The sequence below is a fragment of the Mugil cephalus genome, chromosome 19, assembly GCF_022458985.1.
Source record: "Mugil cephalus isolate CIBA_MC_2020 chromosome 19, CIBA_Mcephalus_1.1, whole genome shotgun sequence".
Taxonomy (NCBI): domain Eukaryota; kingdom Metazoa; phylum Chordata; class Actinopteri; order Mugiliformes; family Mugilidae; genus Mugil; species Mugil cephalus.
In genome coordinates, this window is record NC_061788.1 from 747,784 (window position 1) to 775,253 (window position 27,470).

General features: G+C 41.6%; 1 protein-coding gene across 3 annotated transcripts; it reads right to left on the minus strand.

The window, feature by feature from the left end:
* Window positions 1-232: 232 nt before the first annotated feature.
* On the minus strand, window positions 233-25,801 carry LOC124996318 (septin-1-like). 3 transcript variants are annotated; one of them, XM_047569171.1, is made up of 3 exons: window positions 25,771-25,798; window positions 25,344-25,424; window positions 233-2,569 (listed from the first exon to the last, which is right to left on the minus strand). In XM_047569171.1, the coding sequence occupies exons 2-3, from the start codon at window positions 25,349-25,351 to the stop codon at window positions 1,054-1,056; spliced, it is 1,524 nt and encodes a 507-aa protein (XP_047425127.1). In that variant the 5' UTR covers window positions 25,352-25,424; window positions 25,771-25,798; the 3' UTR covers window positions 233-1,053. The 3 variants fall into 3 exon arrangements, with proteins under 3 accessions (XP_047425127.1, XP_047425126.1, XP_047425125.1); XM_047569170.1 differs by lacking the exon at window positions 233-2,569 and adding an exon at window positions 12,266-14,089 and having other exon boundaries at window positions 25,771-25,801; XM_047569169.1 differs by lacking the exon at window positions 233-2,569 and adding an exon at window positions 12,266-14,092 and having other exon boundaries at window positions 25,771-25,790.
* Window positions 25,802-27,470: the final 1,669 nt, after the last annotated feature.

Consider the following 27,470-nt stretch of genomic DNA (forward strand, 5'->3'; position numbering starts at 1 on the left):
TTTCATGAAGCAGAGATTTTATTCAAGATTCACAGAAAACTGCTTCAACCAGGAGACGATTGAATGTGAAGAACAGAATATAGTGAATTAAAAAAATCACAGCAACATAAAATGATCCAAATATTTCCACTGAGTCATGTGAAATATTCCAACTAGTCATTCCAGCATGAACATATGAAGAATCCAAGGCATTAATCAAATTAAAGAACATTAGAGCATGAGCATTAGCAGTATCTATAGATCTGATAACATTCCTCTTCTAACACATGGTCTATACCATGTGTCAATTTTAAATAATGACACACGATTTACGACTGTTATCATCTTTCCATCATGTTATGGGAGGAGGGGTTTGCTCATAGCTGTGATCACAAACAGGCACTTACATTTAAACCCTTCATTAATTGTACTTCCACTTTAGAATGATAAACCTTGCTGGTTAATCGTGCCACAAAGATGATGTTGACGCCTAAAACTCATTCACAGCTTACAAAATAAAATGATCCAAATGTTTCCAATGAATCATGTGAAATATTCCACCTAGTCATTCCAGCATGAACACATGGAGAATCCAAGGTATGAATCAAATCAAAGAACATTAGATTTCAGGACTGTTCTCTTCAAAAACACTCAAGTGTGAAAGTTGGATGGAGCTCCAGCTCAGCAGAAGATTTCTCCACTGTGTCTGAGTTCAGTGTGAGTAACATCCTCTGTACAAACTGATTAGAATGACAACAACAAGCCAGGAATAGGAGACACAATCATATCACACTGATACAACATTTTCCTCATGGAATACTTTTACTGCTGATACATGAACTACATTTTACTGACAACTGACAACACTACTAATATGTTGGTGTTGGTACTTTGACTGAAGTCAATGATCTGAATACTTCCTCCACCATGTTTCTGATTGGAAATATCAACTGGATATTACACTGAACACAATCACAACCAAACAACTGATTCATGTTTAAAGTTCAGATCAGCTAAATGATCACAATCATGATGATCATCTACATCAATGAGGCTTAACTTATTTTCTAGATCCTATTCATTCTTCATGTATCTCAGTGCTGCTCTGGTTCCTTCATCCATTCTGTTTTTCATCTCCTCCAGTTTCTGGACCTTCTCTCTGTCTCCTCTCTCCTTCATCTTCTCAATCAGAAAGTCCAAGTGGACATGAGTGGACACTGAATCAACATTCAGGGCGATCTGCTCCAGGTTGACAACATGTTGGTAGGCCTCATCCAGGAGCTGGGACTTCTCTGATCTCAGTTGGTTCATTTCTTTATCAAGATTTTCCACAAGTCTCAACTTCTTCTCACTTTCTGATTTATTCTTCTTAAACTTCTGTTTCATTTCTGCTTCAGTTTTCTGAACTCTCCTCGTCTTGATCACATATTTCCACTTTTCTTTCACATGATCTGTTACAGGACACTTGTTGGTACAAACAGTACAGAAACCTTCTGTTATGACCTCACATTGTCCAGGTTTCCAGGCCATGGTGCATGGATAGTGACAGGTCTCCTCACAGACAGTACAACAGACAGCTCCACCATAAAACGCCAACCACCTCATCCCACCATTATTCTTCATCTCTTCTTCGTGTTTCTTAAGAGCTTTTCGAATCTGTTTCATCTCCATCTGTTTCAGTTCAGTCAGTTTGATTCTCTCTTCCTGGTTTTGGATGCAGGCTGTCAGTCTGATACGTTCTTTCAGAACATTCACAGTTTTTATCAGTTTCTGAGGTTCAGTTTTTTCCAGAAAAGCTGTGAACTCTCTCATTCCTCTCACTGATATTTTATCAGCATGTTCCAGGAATTCTCTTTCATCTGCTCTGTCTTCATCCTGACAGTTATTAAACAGGAAGTAAACAGGTTGATTGTTCTCATTTTTTGCACATTTAATTTTTGCAGCTTCAAGAGCTTTAAGAGCATTTCTAGGTTTTCTTCCGTTAGAGTGTGTGATGAGAGCGACAATGTTTTTCTCCAGGTCTTTTCCAAACAGAGACGTCACTGAATCAAAGACGTACATCAGTCGATCATTCAGTCTATTCTCACTGGCCTTCATCACCAGACCCACTGCATCAACTTCATTAACTCCATCCTCTGATCTAAACAAGTCAAATAATCTCTGATTGATGATGACATCACGTCCAATTCCTCTGGTGTCTCCATATCCAGGAGTATCGATGATGGTCAGAGAGTAGGGCAGAGTTTCACCTTCAAAACCAAAGATCTGGTACACGATCACATCTGATGTCTGACTTTCTGATTGACTTCTTTTCTCCTCTATGATCTGAAACCAGACTTCATCCTCAAACTTCACTCCCATGGTGTAGTTGACCAGAGAGTTGATCAGAGTAGATTTTCCTGATCCTGATTCTCCAACCAGTAAGATGGTTCCATTGGTCTTGTTCATGTTTCTTTCTCCAACAGTCATTCTAGTCAGAGTTCCAATCTCCTCTTTCTTTGGTTTCATCTGGTAGACAGAAGGAGATCCTGAAGAGATCTGAATACTTCTGGAGATGATGTCCTGATACTTTGATGAGATGTTTGTTTTTCTGTAGAAAAAGTTGAGATTTGCTCAATAAAATGATCATTATTATTATTACTAATCACCTCCACTGTATCCAAGATGCTTCATCAAGGGCATCAGGCATTTACGCGACTCTTATTTTAGCTTCCTTCCACTGATACCTTGCAAAATCCAGAATAGAATTTAGAACAATCTTCTATACATGTTCAAGTGATCTGAGAGACATAGTATGATATTATCCCATCACTGCACTTCTGTGGTTTTAGTGAAATGAACTGCTGATTCACATTTATTAACTTCAACTCCACATGAGCCACTCAGTGTGAACGAGTGAAACTGAGTAGTGACTGTATAGTGTTTTAATGATCTGATTACAAAATAAATATGACACCAGCACACAGGTATAAAAGCTTTTACCAGCTTCATTCCCTCGTGTCTTTTTGTTTTTTTTTTACAAATATTATTTCAATCAAATAGTCCCCAAATTATTTGTATTGGAGAAGAAGACAAACACTTTCAAAAAGCTATTTGTTTTGTCAAACAGATTTTGTGTTTACCTTAACTGGGTTGTGGTAATTGGTCTTGCTTTTATATCACACTTTTTGCCATGCAGTGGGAGCAACTGGAGGTTCAGTGTGTTGCTCAAGGACACTTGGTCATGTGTGACATTGTGGGGATTGAACCTATAACCTCTCTACCTACTGAGCCACAGTCGCCCCTATTGTCTCCCACAAGAACCAAATCATCATCACAGTCATGTTGTGTCCCTTCAAGTCAGAATAAATCACCTCTATTAGCTGCATTTAATGCAAACATCAACCAATACTGCACATACATCCACAATTATTACAATGGATCATTAAACAATACGGTAACGCTTTATATTAAGGTCCTCGTAATAACCATTAACTAATAGGTAATAAGGCCCTTGTAAGTCCTTGCAAGATGCTTATTAACATTATTGTGTATTTATAAGCCTACATAAGTGTTAATAATGGCTTTATAATACAGTTAATAGCAGGCTATAAGACATTCATAAGCACTTATAAGAAAGTTGTTAATAGTTTGCAAATGTTTAAGAACATTAATAAAAGCCTCATGAGTATCTTATAATTGTTCATAATAGCATTACAAACACCCATAACCCACCCATTATGTCTTTGCCATGCCTTTGTTAATCTTTTTTATTTGCTTTATTAATACTAAAATATACTTTATTGCTCATCTATTATCAGTTAACTACGCACTTGTTAACAGTTAATTATCTCTAACTATCCCCTTGTAGGCCTTCAACACTTAACGGGAGCACTTAACGAGCAATTACCTCATCTGGACTACGTGTTGATGATGAAGAAGAAAAAGAGTAGATATTCGTCTCAGTGACATAGAGGATCTTCCATTCAATAATCATGCCAGGTGGTATATAGATCCCCAAACAGGTGCCCACACACAGCACATGAAAAGAGCCTGGCGTAGCATTAAGGAGCAAGTTTGGAGGCAAAGAGGTAATCAAACTGAATGCTTACTGTCTGACCATCTTTGTCTTATTGAGTGGACTGAATGGCTAGGCAGGAAACAAAAAGACAGGTACGGGGTATAGGCTACAATGGAGGCTAAATAGTGGGAGTGGATCACAATTTCGTTTCCATTGCTGCCCCTGAAAGGTTTGCTAGATGCCATTCGTGACTGTCCACATATAGACAACACAGTTTGGGCACTGAAGAAATCAGGGGAACTGTTGGAAAGGGGCACTTTTGAATTGCTGTGGTTCTAATAGACCACGTTTTTGTTTGTTTGTTTGTTTGTTTGTTTTTTAAAGTTAAAACAATGGTTACAGTTCATTGAAAGTGTTTTTTTTTATTTCATTGAAATGTCTGTTTTAGATAGATAGATAGATAGATAGATAGATAGATAGATAGATAGATAGATAGATAGATAGATAGATAGATAGATAGATAGATAGATAGATAGATAGATAGATAGATAACACTTATGTAGGCTTATAAATACACAATAATGTTAATAAGCATCTTGTAAGGACTTACAAGGGCCTTATAACCTATTAATTAATGGTTATTACGAGGACCTTAATATAAAGCGTTACCAACAAGACTTATTTACATATGCTAAATTAGAAGTGGAACTCAGTTTGTAATGTTGTATACTGATGTGCTGAAGAAAGAAGTGATCACCGCTGACAAGTCTTATCTTGCATTTAAAAAGGTTTATTACAAGAAAGATCAGTGTCATACTCTTGTTGAATCTGAGAGAGCTTCTAGCCAATCGTTGAATCCTCTCTCTCGTTCAGCTCCCACAGTCACCTTATATAGGATGGTCATCCCCAAGAATCCCCATACACAAACAAAACGTATGTCTTATGTCCTGGTTAGTTCACAAAACCCCAAACACAGGAAAGGGACAGAAGAGAAAAACAAGAAGATAATATACTACAGTAACAAAGTCAAGATGGAAAATTACATATATGGAACGTGTAATGTGTGAATTTGAAGTGTAACGATGGTAGTGTTGTGTTAAGTATGACTTGTACAGTATGAGAATGTGGGTGGTGGTGTTAAGATGTGACTCTACCCTAATTTCATTACCTTACAGAGAAAATGAACAGGAAGTGTTCTAGTCAACATACCGATGGTGTTTATTAGCTCTGCAGCCTGTGGTGTTCCTGCTGCTTCCAACAAAGAGGCCAAAATAGGCATAAAGCTGTTAAGTGCCTTTATGGTTGCCACCTGGGCCACTCCTTGCCTCCTGTCCACCCTTAATCCCAGAACTCATTAGTGAGTTTACTGATGAGAAGCAGCATCCCAGAAACAGAATAACCCCCTTTTCTAACCAGTGGACTCTCTGTTAGCCTTGATGGATTATGATTTGGTTACTCTTCAGAGTCCATTCACACACAATGCTGGAAATTGCAAATGTCTGGCTCATGTAACCCTCCTAAGCAAACCCAGATAAATACATCCAGTTGTTTGTTTTTTCATATACACACATCCTTGGTTCTTGGTTTTAACCCATTCACTGACTGGGCTGCTAGTGGAACTGTTAACTGGTCTGTTTTTATCAAACGAGTCTACAGTCTGCTCTGACATCCCCAGAAGGCCCTGCTACACCCATTCACTATACTTCTCCTGACCTCTCTGCTGTGCCATATGTCCAAGGCACTCATAAGGCTGGCCTAAGCCTGCCTTTCACTTTCCTGGGATAAACTGCCAGGCCATTGTTGATTTGCCAACAGTTACAGAAGTTTCTAGCATGGGTTCATCAGGAGTTGTGGCATTGTAGCTGCTCCACTTAACCAAACTAACCCCCACCGCTTTTTCCTTTCGGCAGACATCAGAGGCAGAGCAGACATTTCCTGAACCCAGGAGACTCTTTAACTCTGCTCGATTCTTAACCAGATTCAGTGCCATTCCAGCATTCCAGTGCAGATCAGAAACTGCATGCCTCGGCCTTCTTTTTATGACAACATGAATCAGTGATGCTGACCTTGGAAGAATGGCAACAAAAATATCAAGCCAGATGCTCTTTTCAAACAGTTTGAGTCCAGTGCCACCTGGTATCCTCCTGACACCATTTTACCATTTTCCTCTGTGGTTGGAACACCCTCCTTGCAGATTGCATCTAAGTTGCTTTATGCTCTGGCTGAGCACCCGATCATGGCACAGGTCCACAAAACCAGCTTTATGTTAACAGCTCCAGCTCCAGCTCTCTCACTCCAGCTTTGCCATTTCATTATGTCTTGTCAGTGGTCATTATGCAACAGTGCCTTTTAGACTTGCAATATTTTCTATATTGTATTTTTAAACTGTTCAGTTGCCTGGCTTGGTATCACTGTGCCTCCATTTAGGTCCACTTTTGAGGAAATTTAACCACAATGAACTGTGAAATGTAGCTTGGAATGTAAGAGTGTGAAACCTTTTATTTCTTGAGTAACCAGGTCCAGTCCCCATTTGAAAATTTGAATCAAACTAAAGAACCCAAAGTGTTCCTCCACGTTGGGCTTTTACTTCTGAATCTGGCTCCAAAATACTGCTAAAGTTCACTGTAAGAGATTGTACCACCATTAGACCACTTCATGGGTAAAGACCATTAATGAAAATAAGGATCAAATCTTCTGTAAGGCAACTCGCCATGTCGTGTATAGTTGATGGAGAATAATAAGGGGCTTCGGGGGAAATTGTGCGGCAAAACATGTGGCTCGATCGGGATCAGTGTGCTATTACTTTTCTTTCCGAAATACGAATTTTTTGCGACATAGGTTTAGACAAAGTCAAAGGCCTACTGCTCAGGCATACTTTCACCTACAGACTTCATTTAAACTTTAAAATGTAGACACAAGCCTTGTGTATTGGTGTATTTCTCCTCGTTTTGATAGGTCTTATCGTTGTTGATCAATCACTGTTCAATGACCATGATCTTTTTCCAAAAACCTCGTTTTAGAGCGCAGAATGTTGCTACTTAGAGTGACAGAACATGTGTGAAATCGCCTGAAATTTTTCTCTTTCCACGCTCATCCCGGCCACAATTTATACAGTAGACACATGATTTTTTTTTCACAAGAATACGAAAACATTCTAGTTTGTGAGTTAAAACTAGCCGTGTCTGGTAACTTTCATGTAGCTAGCTTAAGCCACCTACGGGTAATCTGCGCTGCCTGCATGATAACATAATGTCTCATTAGGCTGCTTTAAACCTTCTGTATTGATTTAGAAAAAAACGTGATCTGTTTATGTGTTTTCAATCAAACCTTTCTGCATAAAAACAAACCTAGAGCACTAAAGATTTGCCTCTGTTCTTCTTGTAGTTGCTGTCGAACCATCTCCTGACCTTTGACCCTGAATCACCTCACCAACCCAAAGGCACTTTTACGAGCCACATCTCTATCTTTCTATCCATCTGTCTGTGTGTGTGTGTGTGTGTGTGTGTGTTTGTGTGTCTTAATATTTTGTCTTTATTACTTTCTTGTAGTGTGTCTGTCAGTGTGTAATAATGCCGGGAGGCTGCATGGCAGACCTTTAAAGTGGATGTTTGGCGGCATCAAGATTTAAACACTACCTGACACAGAGAGCACCTGAAAGTTATACAGTGGCAGTACTGGCTAGAAATCATGGGTCACACATGCTTGATATAAGAAAGTGCTAAGTAGGTATATTTTAGATAAGGGGGAAGTTGGGTGTTTTACATATTTCAATAATTAGGTCGCTTGGTGGCTACTGTTGAGCTGTTGGCCTATTCACTGTTATATGGTTTCACACAGGTTTTATGCCTCCATCACATCATTTATAAGACTGACATGCATATGGAAAATTTCATAATGACCCAAGATAGATTTCAGTGGCATTGTGAGTTTTGTTCCAATGATAACCACCAGGACATAGTATAGGACCACGCCGTGCCTCGTTTGTGGCCTGTTTCAAGTGTTTCATGTGTTTGTGTAATGTCAGAGCATTGATCATCATTCTGATTATGTGTGTTGGTTTAAATGAAAATAAAGTGAACTAAATGCATTCCTTTTGTCTTTACTGTCCAGGCTCTCATTTCATTGTGCCTCATAGTAGAAGTCAAAACTCATTATGCATCACTATGCACATTTAGCAAAGCAAAGTAGTTATGATGCATCATAAAATGAACAAGTGACTAGGCAGATATTGACATATTTATAATGCACTATTCAGATTAAAATTATAATCATTCATAACCAGTTGTCATAGTGCATCATGAAGTTGGTTATGACGACTTGTGAATATGTATAGATGGTAAAATGACCATTATAATGCTTTATAGATACCTTATAAAATATTATGAGTGCATTCATAGGGCGTTATAAATACAACCTTCATAGAAAGTGTTATTCCAGCTATGTGAAAGTGTAGCTTCTCTAGTTTTTAATGACACCAGCATGGGAGAGTGGAGCGGAGAGGATTGTGGCTGTTACATTTTGATGGAACATAGTTACAGGGCTTTTACAGACATTGTTCCCCGGACTGGGAATATTTGACTGTGAGATGCAGACCCGTCTATCTACCCCATGAGTTTGCCGTTGTTATGGTAACAGCTGTTGTCACGACCCGTCGGCCATGAGCTGGCTACTTTGTATGTGTGTGTGAGGGCTGCTGGTGGGCGTGGTTTGGGAAACTCCAGACTACACACCTGCTACTCATCTCACCTGCACTCCGGTTCCTCGTCACCTAATCAACTCCCCTATAAAGACCAGTCCAACCTTCCAGTCCCCGCCGGATCGTCGCATCAGCTCGTATGAGACACACCAGAAAACCGGAATTTAACTTCAACAAGTAAACCTGCCTCTAACTCGCTTTTTTCCTGTCTTTACACCAGACCTTCACACCCTCTGCTTGAAACTAGATCCGCCTGCCAGCAAGCCCAGACCGAGACCCCTGGAGCTCCGATCCATGTGCTCGCCCAGACTCTTCAGCAACTCATGCCACGACTCATTTCTGTTTTCAAATAAAACTCACTGAAAATCATTTTAACTCCTGGTCTGCTTTTGAGTCCTGTCACCAGTCCTGACAGCTGTATACATTCCACCCGACGCTAATGCTAACATAGCTCTTGGGGAGCTACATAGAGCAGTTATCAGCCAGCAGAGCTCTCATCCTGAGGCAGTGCACATCATAGCAGGGGACTTTAACCATGCTGAATTGAAGTCAGTACTACCTAAACTCTATCAGCATGTCCAATGTGCAACAAGAGGCCTAAACACGCTGGACAAAGTCTATAGCAACATTCAGAGAGGCTATAGAGCAAGACCACTACCACATCTGGGTCTGTCAGATCATATGTCCATGCTGCTGATTCCTGCATACACCCCCCTCAGGAGGAGGCCCCCCCCAACCATAAAAGCTGTGAAAACATGGCCAGAGGGTGCACTACACCAGCTGCAGGACTGTTTTGAAAGCACAGATTGGAGTGTGTTTGAACACCAGGAGAAGCTCAACCACTTCTTCGCCGCTTCGAGGTGGAAGGACACAAGGCAGCCACAGCTCGTCCACTGAACTGCAACAGCTCCAGCTTCTCGGTGCAGGAACATGAGGTGAGGTGCACACTGAAGGCAGTGAACCATAGGAAGACGCCCAACCAGATGGAGTGACCGAAAGGGTCCTCAGAGAATGTGCAGACCAGCTGACTGGGGTCTTCACCAGGACCTTTAATGAGTCACTGTCCCAGTCCTTCATCCCACCATGCCTGAAGTCGGCCACAATCGTCCCGCTGCCTAAAAAGACCACCATCAACAATCTTAACCACTACAGACCAGTTGCTCTGACACCTGTGGTCATGAAGTGCTTCGAAAAACTGGTCCGACACCACATCACGTCCTGCCTCCCACCCACATTTGACCCACTTCAATTTGCATACAGAGCGAACAGATCAACAGAGGATGCCATCTGCACAGTGCTCCACACCACCATCTCCCATCTGGAACAACAGGGACGCTATGCCAGACTGCTCTTTGTTGACTTTAGCTCTGCCTTTAACACCATACTCCCAGACAGACTGACAGAAAAACTGCTGGACATTGGACCATCAGCCTCCACCTGCTGCTGGATTAGACATCCTCTCCAACCGTGTAGAGCAGAGGTGTCAAACATAAGGCCCGGGGGCCAAAACTGGCCCGCCAGAGGGTCCAATCTGGCCCGTCAGATAAATTTGCAAAAATTACACTGAAGATATCAGCTGAAAATATTTGATAAAATAAGAAATTGCACTTGCACCTTGCACTTCTTAAGAAATTCATGGTTGTTCATTACATGTAGCTGTACTTTTTTGCACTAAAGCAAAGGGAAACATTTGGAGTTGTCCTCATTTACCAGTTAATAAGCTATTCTGTTACTAGTCTGGCCCCATTGAGATCAAATTGGGCTAAATGTGGCCCCTGAACTAAAATGAGTTTGACACGCCTGGTGTAAAGAGTCAGAGTCGGGCCCCATCTCTCAACAGCCCTCAGCCTCAACATCGGCTCCCCACAGGGCTGTGTACTCAGTCCTCTGCTCTACACTCTGTCCACCCATGACTGTGTCAGCACCCACCCAGACAACATCGTGATTAAACTTGCAGACGAAACCACCTTAGTGGGACTAATCTCTGAGACTGTCTACAGGGAGGGGGTCCAGAGGCTGGTGGAGTGGTGTGACAACAACAACTTGGTCTAAAACACCTCGAAAACAAAGGAGATGATTGTGGACTACAGGAGGAGGAAGACTGACCTGCAGCCCATCTGCATTAACGGGGAGTCTGTGGAGAGGGTGCACAGCTTCAAGTTCCTGGGTGTGCACATGGACGCAGACCTCAGATGGAGCTCCAACGCCTCAGCGGTTGTGAAGAAAGCCCAGCAGCGGCTTCACTTTCTGAGGATCCTCAGGAGGATCAACCTAAAGAGGGAGCTGCTGACTGTCTTCTATTGCTGCTCCATTGAGAGTGTGCTGACATATGGCACATAGAAAGGCACTACAAAGGGTCATTAACACGGCCCAGAAGATCATTGGCCACCCTCTCCCCTCCGTACAGGACCTTTACAGCACCCGCTGCCTGAGGAAGGCACGCAGCATCCTGAAAGACATTTCACACCCAGGACACCGGGTGTTCCAGCTCCTGCCCTCTGGCAGACGTTTCAGGAAGGACAAACAGACTGAGGGACAGTTTCTACAACAGGGCCATAACCCTGCTGAACAAAAACAGCTGACACAACCGTATCATTTCAGCCACAACGTTTCACTTTCATGAAAATAATGACTGTGCAATAAGCTTTTCCTTTTCTAGCATTTGCCAAACAGAACTGCAATATTTTACATTCTATCTTATGCCTCTGTTTACAGTCCTGTTTACATTGTAATTCGTATATGGTGTCCTTTTTTTCCCCTTGTTTTTGTTGTACATGTCTTGTTTAGTTTAGTTATTTATTTAATATTTATCTTTTGCACTGACGGGAGAGCTGTGCCTCACTTTTGTTATGCAATGTATATTGTTTTATGCTACAGTGCAATGACAATAAAGACTCTAATCTAAATCTTATTGTTTTTCACTAAACATTGTAATTACTGACAAACATGTTTACATTAAAATACACTTGAACAGTTCTTTTTATAGTTTAAAGGTTGATCAATTAGAGACTGTAGCAAAAAACAACACACATCCAGTTGTATGAAATAGTAACTGTTCAAAAATCACAATCAAGGAACATGCATTTGGTCATTGACTGGGCACTGACTACAATTCATGTCAATACTTGGGTAATATCAAAATCAAGGAGTCCTCAGACAAAAAATGGTTTCAAAAAGCAGAGATTTTATTCAGAATTCACAGAAAACTGCTTCAACCAGGAGACGATTGAATGAGAAGAACAGAATATAGTGAATTAAAAAAATCACAACAACATAAAATGATCCAAATGTTTCCACTGAGTCATGTGAAACATTCCAACTAGTCATTCCAGCATGAACACATGAAGAGTCCAAGGTATGAATCAAATCAAAGAACATTAGATTTCAGGACTGTTCTCTTCAAAAACACTCAAGTGTGAAAGTTGGATGGAGCTCCAGCTCAGCAGAAGATTTCTCCACTGTGTCTGAGTTCAGTGTGAGTAACATCCTCTGTACAAACTGATTAGAATGACAACAACAAGCCAGGAATAGGAGACACAATCATATCACACTGATACAACATTTTCCTCATGGAACACTTTTACTGCTGATACATGAACTACATTTTACTGACAACTGATAACACTACTAATATGTTGGTGTTGGTACTTTGACTGAAGTCAATGATCTGAATACTTCCTCCACCATGTTTCTGATTGGAAATATCAACTGGATATTACACTGAACACAATCACAATCAAACAACTGATTCATGTTTAAAGATCAGATCAGCTAAATGATCACAATCATGATGATCATCTACATCAATGAGGCTTAACTTATTTTCTAGATCCTATTCATTCTTCATGTATCTCAGTGCTGCTCTGGTTCCTTCATCCATTCTGTTTTTCATCTCCTCCAGTTTCTGGACCTTCTCTCTGTCTCCTCTCTCCTTCATCTTCTCAATCAGAAAGTCCAAGTGGACATGAGTGGACACTGAATCAACATTCAGGGCGATCTTCTCCAGGTTGACAACATGTTGGTAGGCCTTATCCAGGAACTTGGACTTTTCTGATCTCAGTTGGTTCATTTCTTTCTCAAGATTTTCCAAAAGGCTCAACTTCTTCTCACTTTCTGATTTATTCTTCTTAAACTTCTGTTTCATTTCCGCTTCAGTTTTCTGAACTCTCCTCGTCTTGATCACATATTTCCACTTTTCTTTCACATGATCTGTTACAGGACACTTGTTGGTACAAACAGTACAGAAACCTTCTGTTATGACCTCACATTGTCCAGGATACCAGGCCATTGTACATCCAGGATAGTGACAGTTCTCCTCACAGACAGTACAACAGAAAGCTCCTTCATAAAACACCAACCCCCACATCCCACCATCAATAGCTTCTTTTTCTTTGTAGGGCTCATCAACTTCTACAGTGAACTCTTCATTCTTCTTCATCTTTTCTTCATGTTTCTTCAGAGCTTTTCGAATCTGTTTGATCTCATTCTGTTTCAGTTCAGTCAGGTTGATTCTGTCTTCCAGGTTTTGGATGCAGGCTGTCAGTCTGATACGTTCATTCAGAACATTCACAGTTTTCATCAGTTTCTGAGGTTCAGTTTTTTCCAGAAAAGCTGTGAACTCTCTCATTCCTCTCATTGATATTTGATCAGCACCTTCCAGGAATTCTTCTTCATCCTTCCTTGTTCTGTCTTCATCCTGACAGTTGTCAAACAGGAAGTAAACAGGTTGATTGTTCTCATTTTTTGCACATTTAATTTTTGCTGCTTCAAGAGTTTCAAGAGCATTTCTAGGTTTTCTTCCATCTGAGTGTGTGATGAGAGCTACAATGTTTTTCTCCAGGTCTTTTCCAAACAGAGACGTCACTGAATCAAAGACGTACATCAGTCGATCACTGAGTCTATTATCACTGGCCTTCATCACCAGACCCACTGCATTAATTTCATGAACTCCATCCTCTGATCTAAACAAGCCCAATAATTTTTGACTGATGATGACATCATGTTCAATTCCTCTGGTGTCTCCATATCCAGGAGTATCGATGATGGTCAGAGAGTAGGGCAGAGTTTCACCTTCAAAACCAAAGATCTGGTACACGATCACATCTGATGTCTGACTTTCTGCTTTACCTCTTTTCTCGTCCTCTACGATCTGAAACCAGACTTCATCCTCAAACTTCACTCCCATGGTGTAGTTGACCAGAGAGTTGATCAAAGTAGATTTTCCTGATCCTGATTCTCCAACCAGTAAGATGGTTCTATTGGTCTTGTTCATGTTTCTTTCTCCAACAGTCATTCTAGTCAGAGTTCCAATCTCCTCTGTCTTTGGTTCCAGCTGGTAGACAGAAGGAGATCCTGAACGGATCCGAATACTTCTGGAGGTGATGTCCTGATACTTTGATGAGATGTTTGTGTTCCTGCTAAAAAAAGTTTAGATATTACATGTTGAAACTTTATGCACATATCATTCCATCACAGTACAGTTATCACTTGAAACACTAAAATCCATTTCAATTCAAATTTGAGAGAAGTTTTAAATGCAGCATTAGAATTTCAGATCCCTTAAATTAGAGTTCACTGAGAATACTCAATATGTTAGGAAGGTTAAGAATGATTTGATTTGAATGATGATTTGAAGAATGAATGATTAGGGCTGGAGGCTGAATACGGCAATTGGAATGGTACGAATAAGATGTTTTATTTATTTATTTTATTTTTTAGTTTTATTTTTTACAAATCCTTATTTTGACCTGGAGATTGTTCTATTACGTTCCATCAGTACAGGGACACATGCAGTCAGGTTCTCTCATGTTAGCATTAGTCTGTTAGCATTCATTAGTTTGGTAATTCAGACTATTGTCCACTGGTAAATGATAAATGGACGTTCTTTTATATCACACTTTTTGCCATGCAATTGAAGCAACTGGAGGTTCAGTGTATTGCTCAAGGACACTTGGTCATGTGTGACATTGTGGGGATTGAACCTGTAACCTCTCTACCTACTGAGCCACAGTCGCCCCTATTGTCTCCCACAAGAACCAAATCATCATCACAGTCATGTTGTGTCCCTTCAAGTCAGAATAAATCACCTCTATTAGCTGCATTTAATGCAAACATCAACCAATACTGCACATACATCCACAATTATTACAATGGATCATTAAACAATACTTATTTGAACTCTTACACATCCTGAATTACAAGTGGAACTCAAAAACTGGATTTTGCACCTACTTTGAATTTTATTTGAATACAAATAAAAATACAAATACTGGATGCTTTGCACACCCCTAATTTGTATAGTGAAAACAGATGGGCAGTCAATAACAACAGGCACACAGTCTGTTTTCCTAGACAGTGATAAATCTTTAGAATATTCATTTCATTGCCATTTTCATTCAAAACATATATTTGAACATCTGGTTTCATGACTAAGTCACATTACATCAGCATGACAAGACGCTGCAGTTTAGGTCAGGGAGAATGTTATTCTCAGCTGAGGCATTGTCTATTTATTTATCTTTCCTAACACATGCAGGGGCTATAACATTTAAGTTACTGTATGAAAGGGTTTTTGTGATAATTCAATCCTAGCAGCATGGAACTAGTGCTGTTAATGAAGACAGGCAGCAGTGGTTGAGTGTGTGGTGTGTGTAGGCTAAATTAAAATCAGCAAAGGATATGTTCAGGATCATGGCTAACCTTAGTTTGTCAGGGCATTTTTTGATTTAGGCGCTTTTGTGTGGCTGTCTACGGTGGCTGACAAGGACCAAATGGATGGCCACAACTCAATATGTCTCAGTTCGAGAAAAACAGCTTCAAATACAGAAACGATGCAAAATCACAAACTCAAACACAGGTCTAAACGTGGTACAAAAAGTGGAACATGGTGCAAACGAAAAAACGTGCTGCAAAAAAGACGGATGCATCATTGTGCTGCAAATAGAGAAACGATGCAAACCATGACATGATCTGCCAACTAGGGCTGGGCGTATCGATCTAAATATCGATAGTTTCGTTACCAAGGCCAGCAACAGTAAATTATTCGTCACAGAATTCATGCGAGTGCAGCTTTTCTCTAAGTCTGTTCATGGCAGGAGCTTCTCCATCCTCCACCTGTATTAAAAGGTACATATGGATGGAGTTTGATACTCAAATCACAGCATCACAGCAGCATCTCACAGCTGGAACTGATGACGTTGTTAAACTGCGTCAGGAAACAGACTCACGTCTGTGGTGGAAAATTAATGAGCCAACATTTCCCTCTTTGTGCAATTTTTAATATTTGTTATTACATTGTTGCTTTTGTTTACTTATTTGCTCAACTGACTGCTGATACTGACTTAATTTTCCATTGCTGTTGTGTTTTTGACATTGTTATATTTATATTTTTGGTACATTGTTTGTATCGTATGCAATTTTGTCAACAATGCAAACCATTGTGAGTTACTTTAACAGATCGCTGAAGATCCGCTCGGTTCTAAAGGGCTAAAAAAAAGGTTAGAACAAGGCGCTCATGAATACTGGTAAATTCAGGTAATTCAGACGCACAATATCAGCCTGTCCTATATTTTGCCTTTTGCGTTGGGCTGCACACATGCTCTCTCAGCTGATGGAAAAAACAATTGTATGTCGTAAAAGGTAACTTATTTAAATTTTGTACTGCTAAGTTGTTTTATACTGTAATTAGTTAAGAAAAAATAGTTTATTTGCCTAAATATTTGTTCTGTATTTTATTATAATCATAATCAAGTAATTAATGGCAAAATCAATATGTTCCAAGAAAAGTATTGGTATCTGCAATACTAGCGTCGTATTTACTTGGTATTGGATCAATACCAAAATTCCCATTAAGAGCTTGCTGAACCACTGTGCGTGAAAATACAACGGGAACGTTCATGGTTTGCATCGTTTCTCTATTTGCAGCACATTTCATGATGATGCATCCGTCTTTGTTTTTTGCAGAACGTTTTTCTCCAAGTCCCTTAAGTTCCCAGGAGTAGGGTTCTGAGACTGTTTGGTTCAGTGAACACAAGAAAAGTCCAGCCCCAGATGGAATCGGGATAACAATGGAAACAAATGGCAAAGAATTTCTCCACCTCCTGGCATGTGTGTGAGTCTGTGGAAGTATAAAGTAAAGACGTTCTTCAGTTCATTACCTTGCCTGATTATTGACTCCAACCCAGAATGTGTTACACACTCCAAAACATGAATTAACCATTTCTTGCTCATTCTGCATGTGTGCTTTGGGCGTTTGAACTTTTGGCTTGTGATCAATGTCTCTTGAAGCAGCATTCAAGCAAGAAAATATCAGAAACAATCTTCGAGAACTGCTGAGAATGTGTTAATTCAGCTGAAGACAGGTAGTTGAGTTTGATTCCAAGTTATATAGAGGTGCACACTTATGCAGTAAAGTAATTTCATTCATCATTCCACCCCGAATGCTTCAGATGCTAATGTGTGCCCACTTCCATCAGACTATAAAACAGCACACAGCACTGACCTCACTGAGCCCATATGTAGCCTAGTTACATAGTCACTTTATGCACAACGGTTGTCACTTTGTGTACTATATTTTTTGTTGACGGTTGTATTTGTCCTATTTAATGTTGTTTGCTACCTGCTCTCTGTGTCAGGTAGTGTTTAAATCTTTATGTTGAGTGTCACAAATACATACATATGATACAAATCACTTTGGGACAGCAAATGAAATTCCATGAGAATTTATACTACATTATGGAGCTGTGGTTAACGAAGCAGCCTTAAGAAGCTGGGGTCACTCGTTCAATATGCACGACTGAGCCACTTATTATGTACGCCTGTTCAATGACTTGTTAACACAAATATCTAACCAGCCAATCTCATGGCTGCAATTCAATGCATTTAGGCATGTAGAGGAGATCAAGTTCAAAGCGAGCATCAGAATGGGGAAGAAAGGGGATTTAAATGACTTTGAATGTGGTATGGTTGTTGGTGCCAGACGGGCTGGTCTGAGTATTTCAGAAACTGCTGATCATCTGGTATTTTTATGCACAACCATTTCTAGGGTTTACAGAGAATTGTCCTGAAAAGAGAAAATATTCAGTGAGCGGCAGTTGTTGATGTGAGAGGTCAGAGGAGAATGGGCAGACTGGTTGGAGATGATAGAAAGGCAACAGTAACTCAAATAACCACTGGTTCCAACCAAGGAATGCAGAATACCATCTCCGAACGCACAACACGTCCAACCTTGAAGAAGATGGGCTACAGCAGCAGAAGACCACACCGGGGGCCACTCCTGTCAGCTAAGAACAGGAAACTGAGACTACAGTTCACACAGGCTCACCAACACTGGACAATAGAAGATTGGAAAAACGTTGCCTGGTCTGACGAGTCTCGATTTCAGCTGCAACATTCAGATGTCAGGGTCAGAATTTAAACAACATGAAAGCATGGATCCATCCTGCTTTGTATCAATGGTTCAGGCTGGTGGTGGTGGTGGTGTAATGGTCTGGGGGTGTCATAGTGTGCCACTCACCCTTCAGTACTTTTCCACTGCTCCGCCCACACCACATCTGCTCTCACCCAGCTAATCTAACTAATCTGCTTCATCTGCTTCCTGATAAATCACCTCAGCCTTTTGTCCTCGGCCACAAGTTCTGCCTGTGCCCTTCTATTTCCTGGTTGTCTGTAACTGTGAGGCATTTTACCAGCCAAGTGATCTCTGTGAGTTTCCCCATTCCCTGCCTTTTGTGTTTCCATTATTGAGTGAAGTTTCAGCCTCACTGTCTTCAGGACTAGTCCCCTGACAATGAGTTCACTGTTCTCCAATGGCCTCCACAGTCCAGATCACAGTCCAATATTTCACCTTTGGGTTGCGGTGAAATGGGAGATTTTCATAGATGTGCAGCCGACAAATCTGCAGCAACTGAGTGACTGAGTGTCATGTCAATATGTATCAAAATCTCTGAGGAATGTTTCCAACACCTAGTTGAAAGGATGCCACGAAGTATTATGGCAGTTCTGAAGGCACAAGGGGTTCCAACCTTTTACTAGCAAGGTGGCCTTTTACTAATGAAGCGGCCAGTGCAATATGAATTGGGCAGCAGACCAAGACAGGGGCCTTGGTGGTCTGATCCTCAATTATTGACACTGGCTTTTACAACATGGGATGTCATCTATTTCGTGGGGAAGGAGCCAAAGATTGTGGAAGAGTTTGACAGAGCGCACACATAGTGTTGGCTCTGGACCTCAAGTCCTTGAGAGGGGTTGGACCCTCTTCTTTGTTTAAGTAGCTCCAGGTTAGAGGCGACAGCCTGGGGAGAGTGTTTTGCTTGCCTCCAGGCTCTCTGCCTGCATGTTGGGATTCTCCTGGGTTGACGAAAGCGTTGCTACCCTCTGCCTTTGGGTCGGTTGTTCATTGACACTCTTGGCACCATGATGGGGTAGGATAGGTTGAGGATAAACTTTATAGTCATATCATCTGACATGTGACCTGAGAGGCCTGTCAAGAACCCGTCAAGGTGGTCTTCAGCTCCTACCTCCGACAGAGCTAGAACCTAGAATCTAGAGGTGATGGGGGGCCTTGAGACCGAATGGGCTATGTTCCCCTCTAGCATTGTCGAAGTGGCTGTTGCGAGTTGGAGCCGCAAGTTTGCTGGGACCAGAGGTGAGGGGAGCCCTCAGGCTGAAGAAGGAGGTCTAGGCCGTGGCCAAGGCAGTAGCTGAGAGGTGGGAGGGGTTTGGTCGGACTACAGAGAAAGACTATTGATTGGTTCCAAAAGTAATCTGGCAAGTCATCTGGTCCCTCAGGGGTGTCAGGCGGCAACTCGCCCACACCATTTTTGGCAGGGACAGGGGGCTGCTGACCTCACCTGGGGTTATTGTCCGATGGGGAAACACATATTTTGAGGAGCTCCTCAATCCCACCAACACATTCCATTCCACAATCCATCCCGAGCGGGGAACCATGGACTAGCTCTTTACTCTCACGAGGTTGCTGGAGTCCACTTGTAGAGTCAGAAAAGGCTCACCATTTTGTCCCCAAAGGCATCCTGTGGGGGGTGCTCTGGGAGTATGGGTGGGGTGGCCCCTTGCTAAGGGCCATTCAGTCCGTGTGCCAAAGGAGAAGAATCTGGTCCATGTAGCTGGCTGTAAGTCGGACTGGTTCCCGGTGAGGGTTGGACTCTTCCATCAAACTACGACCTCCAGCTCTTACTGGGGTGGTTCTTAGCCAAGTGTGAAGCAGCTGGGATTAAGATCAGCACCTCCAAGTCTGAGGCCATGGTCCTCAGTCAGAAAATGGTGCATTACCCACTCCAGGTCAGGAGAGGGTCCTGCCTCAAGTGGAGAGGGGAGAGGACTGTCTGTACTTCCCTGCCGAATCTGCTGTCCCTTGGTGAACAAGACAGTCTCTAGAGCCCTTTACAGAAATGGAGTGCAAGGGTGCAGGCCAAGAAAAACTCAACTTCTTCAAAAAAAGACACCTTCAAGCCAGAATGAAGTATGGTAAGGCCAATGCTGGCCTTAGACTAAACTAGAGCACTTTGGCCATAGAGACGTTGCTTCTGTTTGGAGAAAGAAGGCTGAGGCATATAACCCAAAGAACATTGTCTCTACAGTCACACACGGTAGTGGAAGTATCATGCTATGGGGCTGTTTCGGTGCATCTGGACCTGGGAATCTTGTCAAGGTTGAAGGAATCATGAAGAAAGACGGAATTGTGAAAATTTGAAAGAAAACCTCAAGCAGTCAGCAGCAAAACTGGGTCTGGGTCGTCACTTTGTCTTCCAACATGACAGTGACCCAAAACAGACATTGAGAGTGAACGTTGACTGGCCTTTTCATGGTTCTGTCTTTTATTTTGTGCCAAGTTTTGTGTTTCCGGTTAGATTGTCAAGTATTGTCAAGTTTCTTAGTTTCCTGTGTCTTGTGCCTCCTTGTGTTTCTGTTTTGTTTCATGTTTTGTATTTCCTGTATTATTTGTGTTAAGTACTTGTTTCGTGTCTGTGCTTCCTTGTGGGTTGATTGTTAATTGGTCTCATCTGGTTTGATTGCCCTGATGTATGTCACCTGTGTTTTGTCATCCCTGAGCCCTCTTGTGCATATATAACCCTGCCTTGCCGTTTGGTCCCTGTCGCGTCGTTATGTTACTTCCTAATGTTGCCTTCTGATGTTTTTTCCTGGTGAGTGTGTGATGTTATTTCCCGGTGTTCCTTCCGTCCCTGTGGTCTTTTTGCCTTGTTTTTGTTTCTTTCGTATTTTTGATTTACCAGTTTGATGTTGAGAGAATGTGTTGTTTTTTCTAATCGAATGAGTGTTGAGTGACTGAATTAACCATGGGTAATCATCAGTCCACATTAACGACAGATGCATATTCTCCCAAAGTTCAAGCAAATGTAAGACCAAAAACACAGAATGAAGAGATTAGAGCACCTGTTGGTAAAGTACCTGACTCGGTGCCTAAGTCTAATGCAAATATTCTGAAGAAAGAAGAGAGCCAGTATACCTGGACAAACGGTGTGAATAGATAGATGTGTGTCAGCTCTCATAGAAGCCAGCCGCATTTCTCCTCCCTCTCCTCTCCCTTATCTTCCCTGCTATGCTCCTCTCGTCTCGTCTGTCTACTGTCGATACTTTTGAGAGATTCTCTCTGCACTGCTCTTGAAACTACAAAATCATGGAATTGATTAACTGGTCTCTCAACGCAATTGATGCAATTTTTTTCGACGAGAAGCCTGGGTTGGGGGAACCAGACTGCCCTGCTGGAACGTTTGCAGCTGGCTACACGATGGACGCGTGGGAGAGGTGGCGGGTCGTGTGTCTGGCGGCTCTTTGTGTGGAGGACATTGAAGACAGACCTGAGTTTTTCATGTTTCTATAGTATACATATTAAGTGCTTGTGTTGCTGAGGTATTTTTTTTTTATGTTCCCACACTGTACTCCTCACAGGAACATAGTGTGGGGGGGGGTTGCTTTTTCTCCTCCCCTCTTCTCACGGTACTCTGCATTTCTCTTTCCATCCCTGTCTTCCTGTCCTGTCTACCCCCCACTTTGGCAAAGTGTATGTATGTTTTGTATATGTATGGACGGGTTGATGCCTAATTTGTGAAGCAGCCTCAAGTTCCACCGTCAGTAGGTAAAGTAATCACGCGATCAAGAGTTAAGGATAACGAGGAAACTACAACTGCAATGCTTCCAAAGATTGTTATTGGTCATACGGATGTGTGCAGGCCATGGACGCCAGCTGAAGGCAGAGATATGGTGTTAAGTGCTCCTAATCCAAGTAAACATTATTCCTGGCTTAATGTAACTGTGAGGTTGTATAATATTTATGTGTCTGATATGGAGATGCTCTTGTCATTTACTTATGCAGAAAATTGGCCATTATGTAAAGTTTGCCCTTCCAAGTAGTGAGACAGGAGGACCTTGGTCTGCAGGTGTGACTCTGGAGGATTGGTTGAGGGGTGCACGTGCTACTGGCAACTCTGGCGAAAATTGCTTTGTGTGTCCAGGAATGTAGCGAATCATTGCCATCATTTATTCAGCGGTTTTCAAACTGCTGGAATGAAAACATGGGATCTGACATGGGAGAAGATGATAGACTAGCAGTGAGTATGTTCATGTCAAATGTTACGATGATGGCAGAAAATCTGTCAACACAAAACAAACGGTGCAGGTTGTACATCAGCCAGTGCCTTCCCATGCACAGATAAACATACGTGGACACCATGCACCTAAAACAAAAGGGAAATTGCCGTAGGTGTGGCAGATCTGGACACTGGGCATATGAATGTCCATTCAGAAGACCTCCACTTTAACATAATCAGGATCAATATGCTCTTGAAGATCCCTCCCGGTTTCCACAACGACAACAGGGGCCCTCAAGGGACCAGCTGAGTTTCAGCCATGCTAGGGAGGTCAAGTAATGACAGATTCAGAACCGGTTTTAGAAGCCACAACAATTGGACTTTCTTATTCACCCTCTGAAAATCCTTTAATACCAGTTGAAGTTGATGGTACTAAAATTTATATTTTGGAGCTACAATTTTGGCTGTTTGCCCTATTGAAAATGTGTGCCCACATCACATGTGTTTACCCCTGTGGGTGCGTCTGGTTCTACTTTCACTGAGCCATTATCTAAACCGGGAGAGAGACGTGACAGAGCTGATGTTGATAACATTATATGCCGGTTTGATTGTGTATTTTATCGTTTTGCCGTTGGTTGCGGCCCACAATAGCCTATGTTCAAGCTGAAGAATAAAGACCAGCAAAACCAATTCATGCTCCATTATTCCGGGTCGCTACAATACTATTGCTTATACCATGGTCCGGGTGAATCCTCACTTCTGATTGGCTGCGGGGTGTACATTAAAAGGGGATGATGGACACCCATAAAGACGTTCCGGTCAAATGACCTGATGACAGTTCTAAACCATTGCGCTGGCTCAAACGCTTTGGTAACCATGGCAACAGACACAGACTCTGTCCAGTCGACCAAGGAAGGAGGAGAAGACAGTGTGGACAGTTTTAGGAGTCTGAGATTAATCACCTCTTAAGAGACGTAAACATCATTAGCGACACCGTGTTCAAGACAAGTAATGCTGTTTTCAAGGCGATGCTGAAACGCTGCAGGAAGAGAGGGGAAGACACCAGCTTCCACCACCCTCATATCCCTGAGTCGGAACTTGGAGAAATCAGTTCATGTTTCTTGCAATAAAAATTATTTAGGAAACTATCTGTGGACTCTGTGAAATTTTCGCATGATCCTCTGGACACACACCTGGTGATAAGTGCACTGGTTAATGTAACGTTAAATAGTCCGCCCAGACGCTTCTTATGATTTAAACGGTAAAAACAACATTAATGTAACGTTGGACATCTTTTGCCTTTTGTGGACGTCTCTTCGCTTGACTCTGAGTTGCTTGTGTTGTTTACAGCCCAGGTCGGAAAAATGAAATTAATGACACACCAACACACACTCCTCCAACCACACACACTACCGAGTAACTTTATGATTACAGTTATGCGCACCACACATAAACACACGCATAACTTTGGTTACATGTTTACAGCTATAGATACACACACACCAAAACACAGGTGACTTGTGTAATTCCAGCTCCTCAATATCAATGCTCAGTGAAAGATGGTCATATGTCTGTCTGATTAGCTCTGGTCATGGATTTGATTCCCATGTTGGCAGACAAAATGTTTCTGAACACTTCAGAATTCATTCTGCTGTTACCATCATCAGTTACCTCATCAGTAAATATGAATGAGCCTGTTCCATCACGCCCAGGCCATGACATGACCTCCATGCTTCACAGATGAGCTCGTATGCTTCATGAGCAGTTCCTTTCTTTCTCCATCACTGTGGTAGAGATGAATCTGGTCTCATCAGTCAGAAGATTGTGTTCCAGAGCGTTTGTGTCTCATCTCTGTTCTTCTTTGCATGTTTCCGTCTGTTCTCTGGTTCTTCCTGCTGATGAGTGGTTTGTATATGTTGGTTTGGCCTCTATGTTCCTGCTCTGAGTCTCCTCTAACACTGGACTGTGATTCCTGTGGAGGTTGTTGCTGATGTCACTTACTGATGTTTTGGGTTTTTCTTCAGCTCTCACAATATTTGTGTCATTAACTACTGTTGTTTTCCTTGGCCGACCTGTTCCACGTCTGTTGCTCAGTTCACCAGTAGTTTCTTTCTTATTCAGGACGTTCCACATTGTTGTGTTGCTTTGCCCAATGTTTGTCCAGTGGCTCTGACTGATTTTCCTTCTTTTCTGCCATAGACAGTTCTTCATGTTGGTTTATCCTCTTTAACAAGAAATGCAACTTTATAGGTTTCAACCCAGGCCAAAAAGTAGACTAGTCATGCGGCTATTTAATATTTGAACAATCAACCTTAAAGGCAACATCTGGTCAACAAGAAACACCTGTCAGCCACATGTTCCAATAGTTTTGCTCACTTGAAAAATGAATGGGTGGTATGTCCCAAATTGTTTATTTACATCTAGATGTAAATACCAGGAAATAAAAACTGACGTTCTGAACTCTTGTCTCATACTCATATTTACAAGGGAATTTGCCTTATTGTTCCAATACTTTTGGAGGAGACTGTATATATAAATATCTTGATGTCAATATCTTTACATATCCTGATTACTATAGTCATTGTAGAAACTGCAACAGTCTGTTTTAATTTAAATTAAATCTATAGGAACATATTCTTCACGTATTGCTTCTCCACTTGTTTGGACTTTAACATTTAGCATTTACCAGCCTCCAACACTTTAGCATTTGTTACTTTGTACCTGGTAATGACAAAAAAAAAGTTGAAAGTAATGTGATGTAATATAACTTTCACTAAAAGGTAATTGTTGTTTGTTATCTGTAGTACTACCAGTAGTCCACTGGGTGGAGGCACAGGACTCAGATTCTGTCAGAATCCTGTCGTATGACTCACTGACTGTTCCACTAATTTATGTTAACTATTATCTAAGTCATGCTTCCAGTAGTAGAAGATGCAGAGACCATTCTCAAAAACTAAATTCACACAATTAACTATTTTTCCAACACAACTCTGAAGAACAAATAATTCTGACTAATCACAAGATCTGAATCTTGATCTCGATCAGCTATAGTTTACACAGACACCATGAAGATTTATAGTGTGTTTGTCATGATTTGACTCACTCTGCCATGTCGATGATGGATTGATGATGAAATGAAGAATTGTAGAGATGGATCGATGGAGAACTCACACACTGAAGTTCTCTGATGAAAAAAATATAAAACCAGCAAAACCATTTTAATTACACAAGGAACTTGTATTATTAACACCATTTAATAAAGATCAGAAGAACACATCATATGCAGAGAAATATTTTGTCTGTCCCCAATCACATCTAATTAAAGGTTAGCTGAAATACTTCACCTCACTGAATTATCTGCTCATCCTAGAATATAAATCTTTCTATCTTTATACATATATCTATATGTTAGTTCTGTTAGTTATTTTCTAATATATCTGATGTGGATTTTTCTGTAATTCCGAGTCTCCTCCTCTTAAGATATAATTTATTAGCTGAAGCAAAGCCTTCCTCTCTCAGAGTGATCTCACCTTGTTGTTGGTGTCAGGAAGCTCTGTGATGCTGCTGAGCCAGAAAGAGCAGAGAGGAGTCAGAGCTCAGAGCTTTTATAGTCTCTGTCAGTGAAGGGGACGGACTCTCTGTGGTCACATGGTCTCATCAACAACACACCTTTACAGAAATATCTGTCGGCTATAACTATAGTTAGAATCACAATGGGCTAAATAGACACTTCATCAGGCTACAACTCACCACCATCAGACAGCAACTGAACCCCAGGATGAGAAGTGTCCCAGTGGTAAAAAGTGTTTCTGAGCCTGCTTGTGTGTCGCCTTGGGGTCATGAACCTTCTGCTAGATTAGAGGGCAGCAGGTTAAAGAGGCTGTGATCAGGGTGAGATGGATCACAAAGAATGCTCTTTGCCCTGTTGAGCCCCTGAGAATCTGCAATGTCCTCCAAGGGGGGCAGTGAATTTATGACCCCCCCCCCCCCCCCCCCCCTTCATGTCCTTTACAGTGCAGCTGGTATACCACACTGTAATACTGTACTGTATGTCATCACACTCCACACTGTGGAACAATAGAAAGTTTGCATTAAATTCACCTCCAGGTGACTCTTCCTGAGCATTCTCAAGAGGTGCTGTCATCTCTGCTGAGCTTTTCTGACCACTGCTGTTGTGTTGGTGTACCATGTCAAGTCATCAACCATGTGAACACCAAGGAACATTAAAGAGGAGAATCTCTCCACACAGACACCAGCGTTTATCTGCAGTGGGGCATGGTCTGCTCTGATCTTGCCGGAGTTGCTAGTCCTGTCAAAATGAGGACAAGGACTAGCGCATGAAGCCCAGTTTTCGTGATGATTGTCATGCAGCAGCCTCGAGTGTGCCGATTCTCTGTCATCAGGGGCTCCAGCTCGTCTGCTTCATGCACGACAAACCTGTCGTTGGTCAGGAAAATGCTTGGCAGCAACAGTCTGAGTGACTGCATCTTCAGCCTGGCTAGTAGGCCACTCTGCAGCCTCACTTCTGATTTTTTTCTCTACGCCACCTCTGTCATCTCTCGCCATGTCCGGCTCAGACTAGAAGTCACTTGTGATGCTGATTCAACACGCAAATTATTAAACTTTGGCAACAACTGCAGGTTACTGATAAGGTCAAATTAAGCAGGAGGTGTAACTGAATTAACCCATCATCTGAGAATCTGAGAATCTCCTCAATTAATTCAAGTTTATAATGTTCCATCTTCAATCTGTCTTGCTTAGTTTTGTGTTTCATCACTTCCTGTTCTGTTCTTTGCTTTAACACCTCCACCTCTAATTATCTTTGTTGTATCAGTTCCACGTGTTGCATTTGCATCATTAATAGTTCTCTTTGCTGTTCAAATCTTAGATTTGTCATTGAGGACATACACACACTAGACAATTGCTTGGGCTTTTCAGCGACCAAAATTCCCTCTTCCATCAAATTGGCTTTAGGAATGCTCTTCACTGTATCCTTAAAACAATTTCAGTTCGAAGGATACAGTCCATTCAGTCCAATTTCAGTTTTATAATGGTCTGCAATGTGTAGCATCTGCTCTTTCATACACTGTTCAACAATGTTTCAGAATTAAACAGTCCACAACAGACTCAGTTCAACTAAAAGTGTTTATACCCATATAATCAGAGACCAACAGACACTAACTCTAACGCCGTTTCCGTTACTGTAAATTAAATGGGGTGCATTACTTGG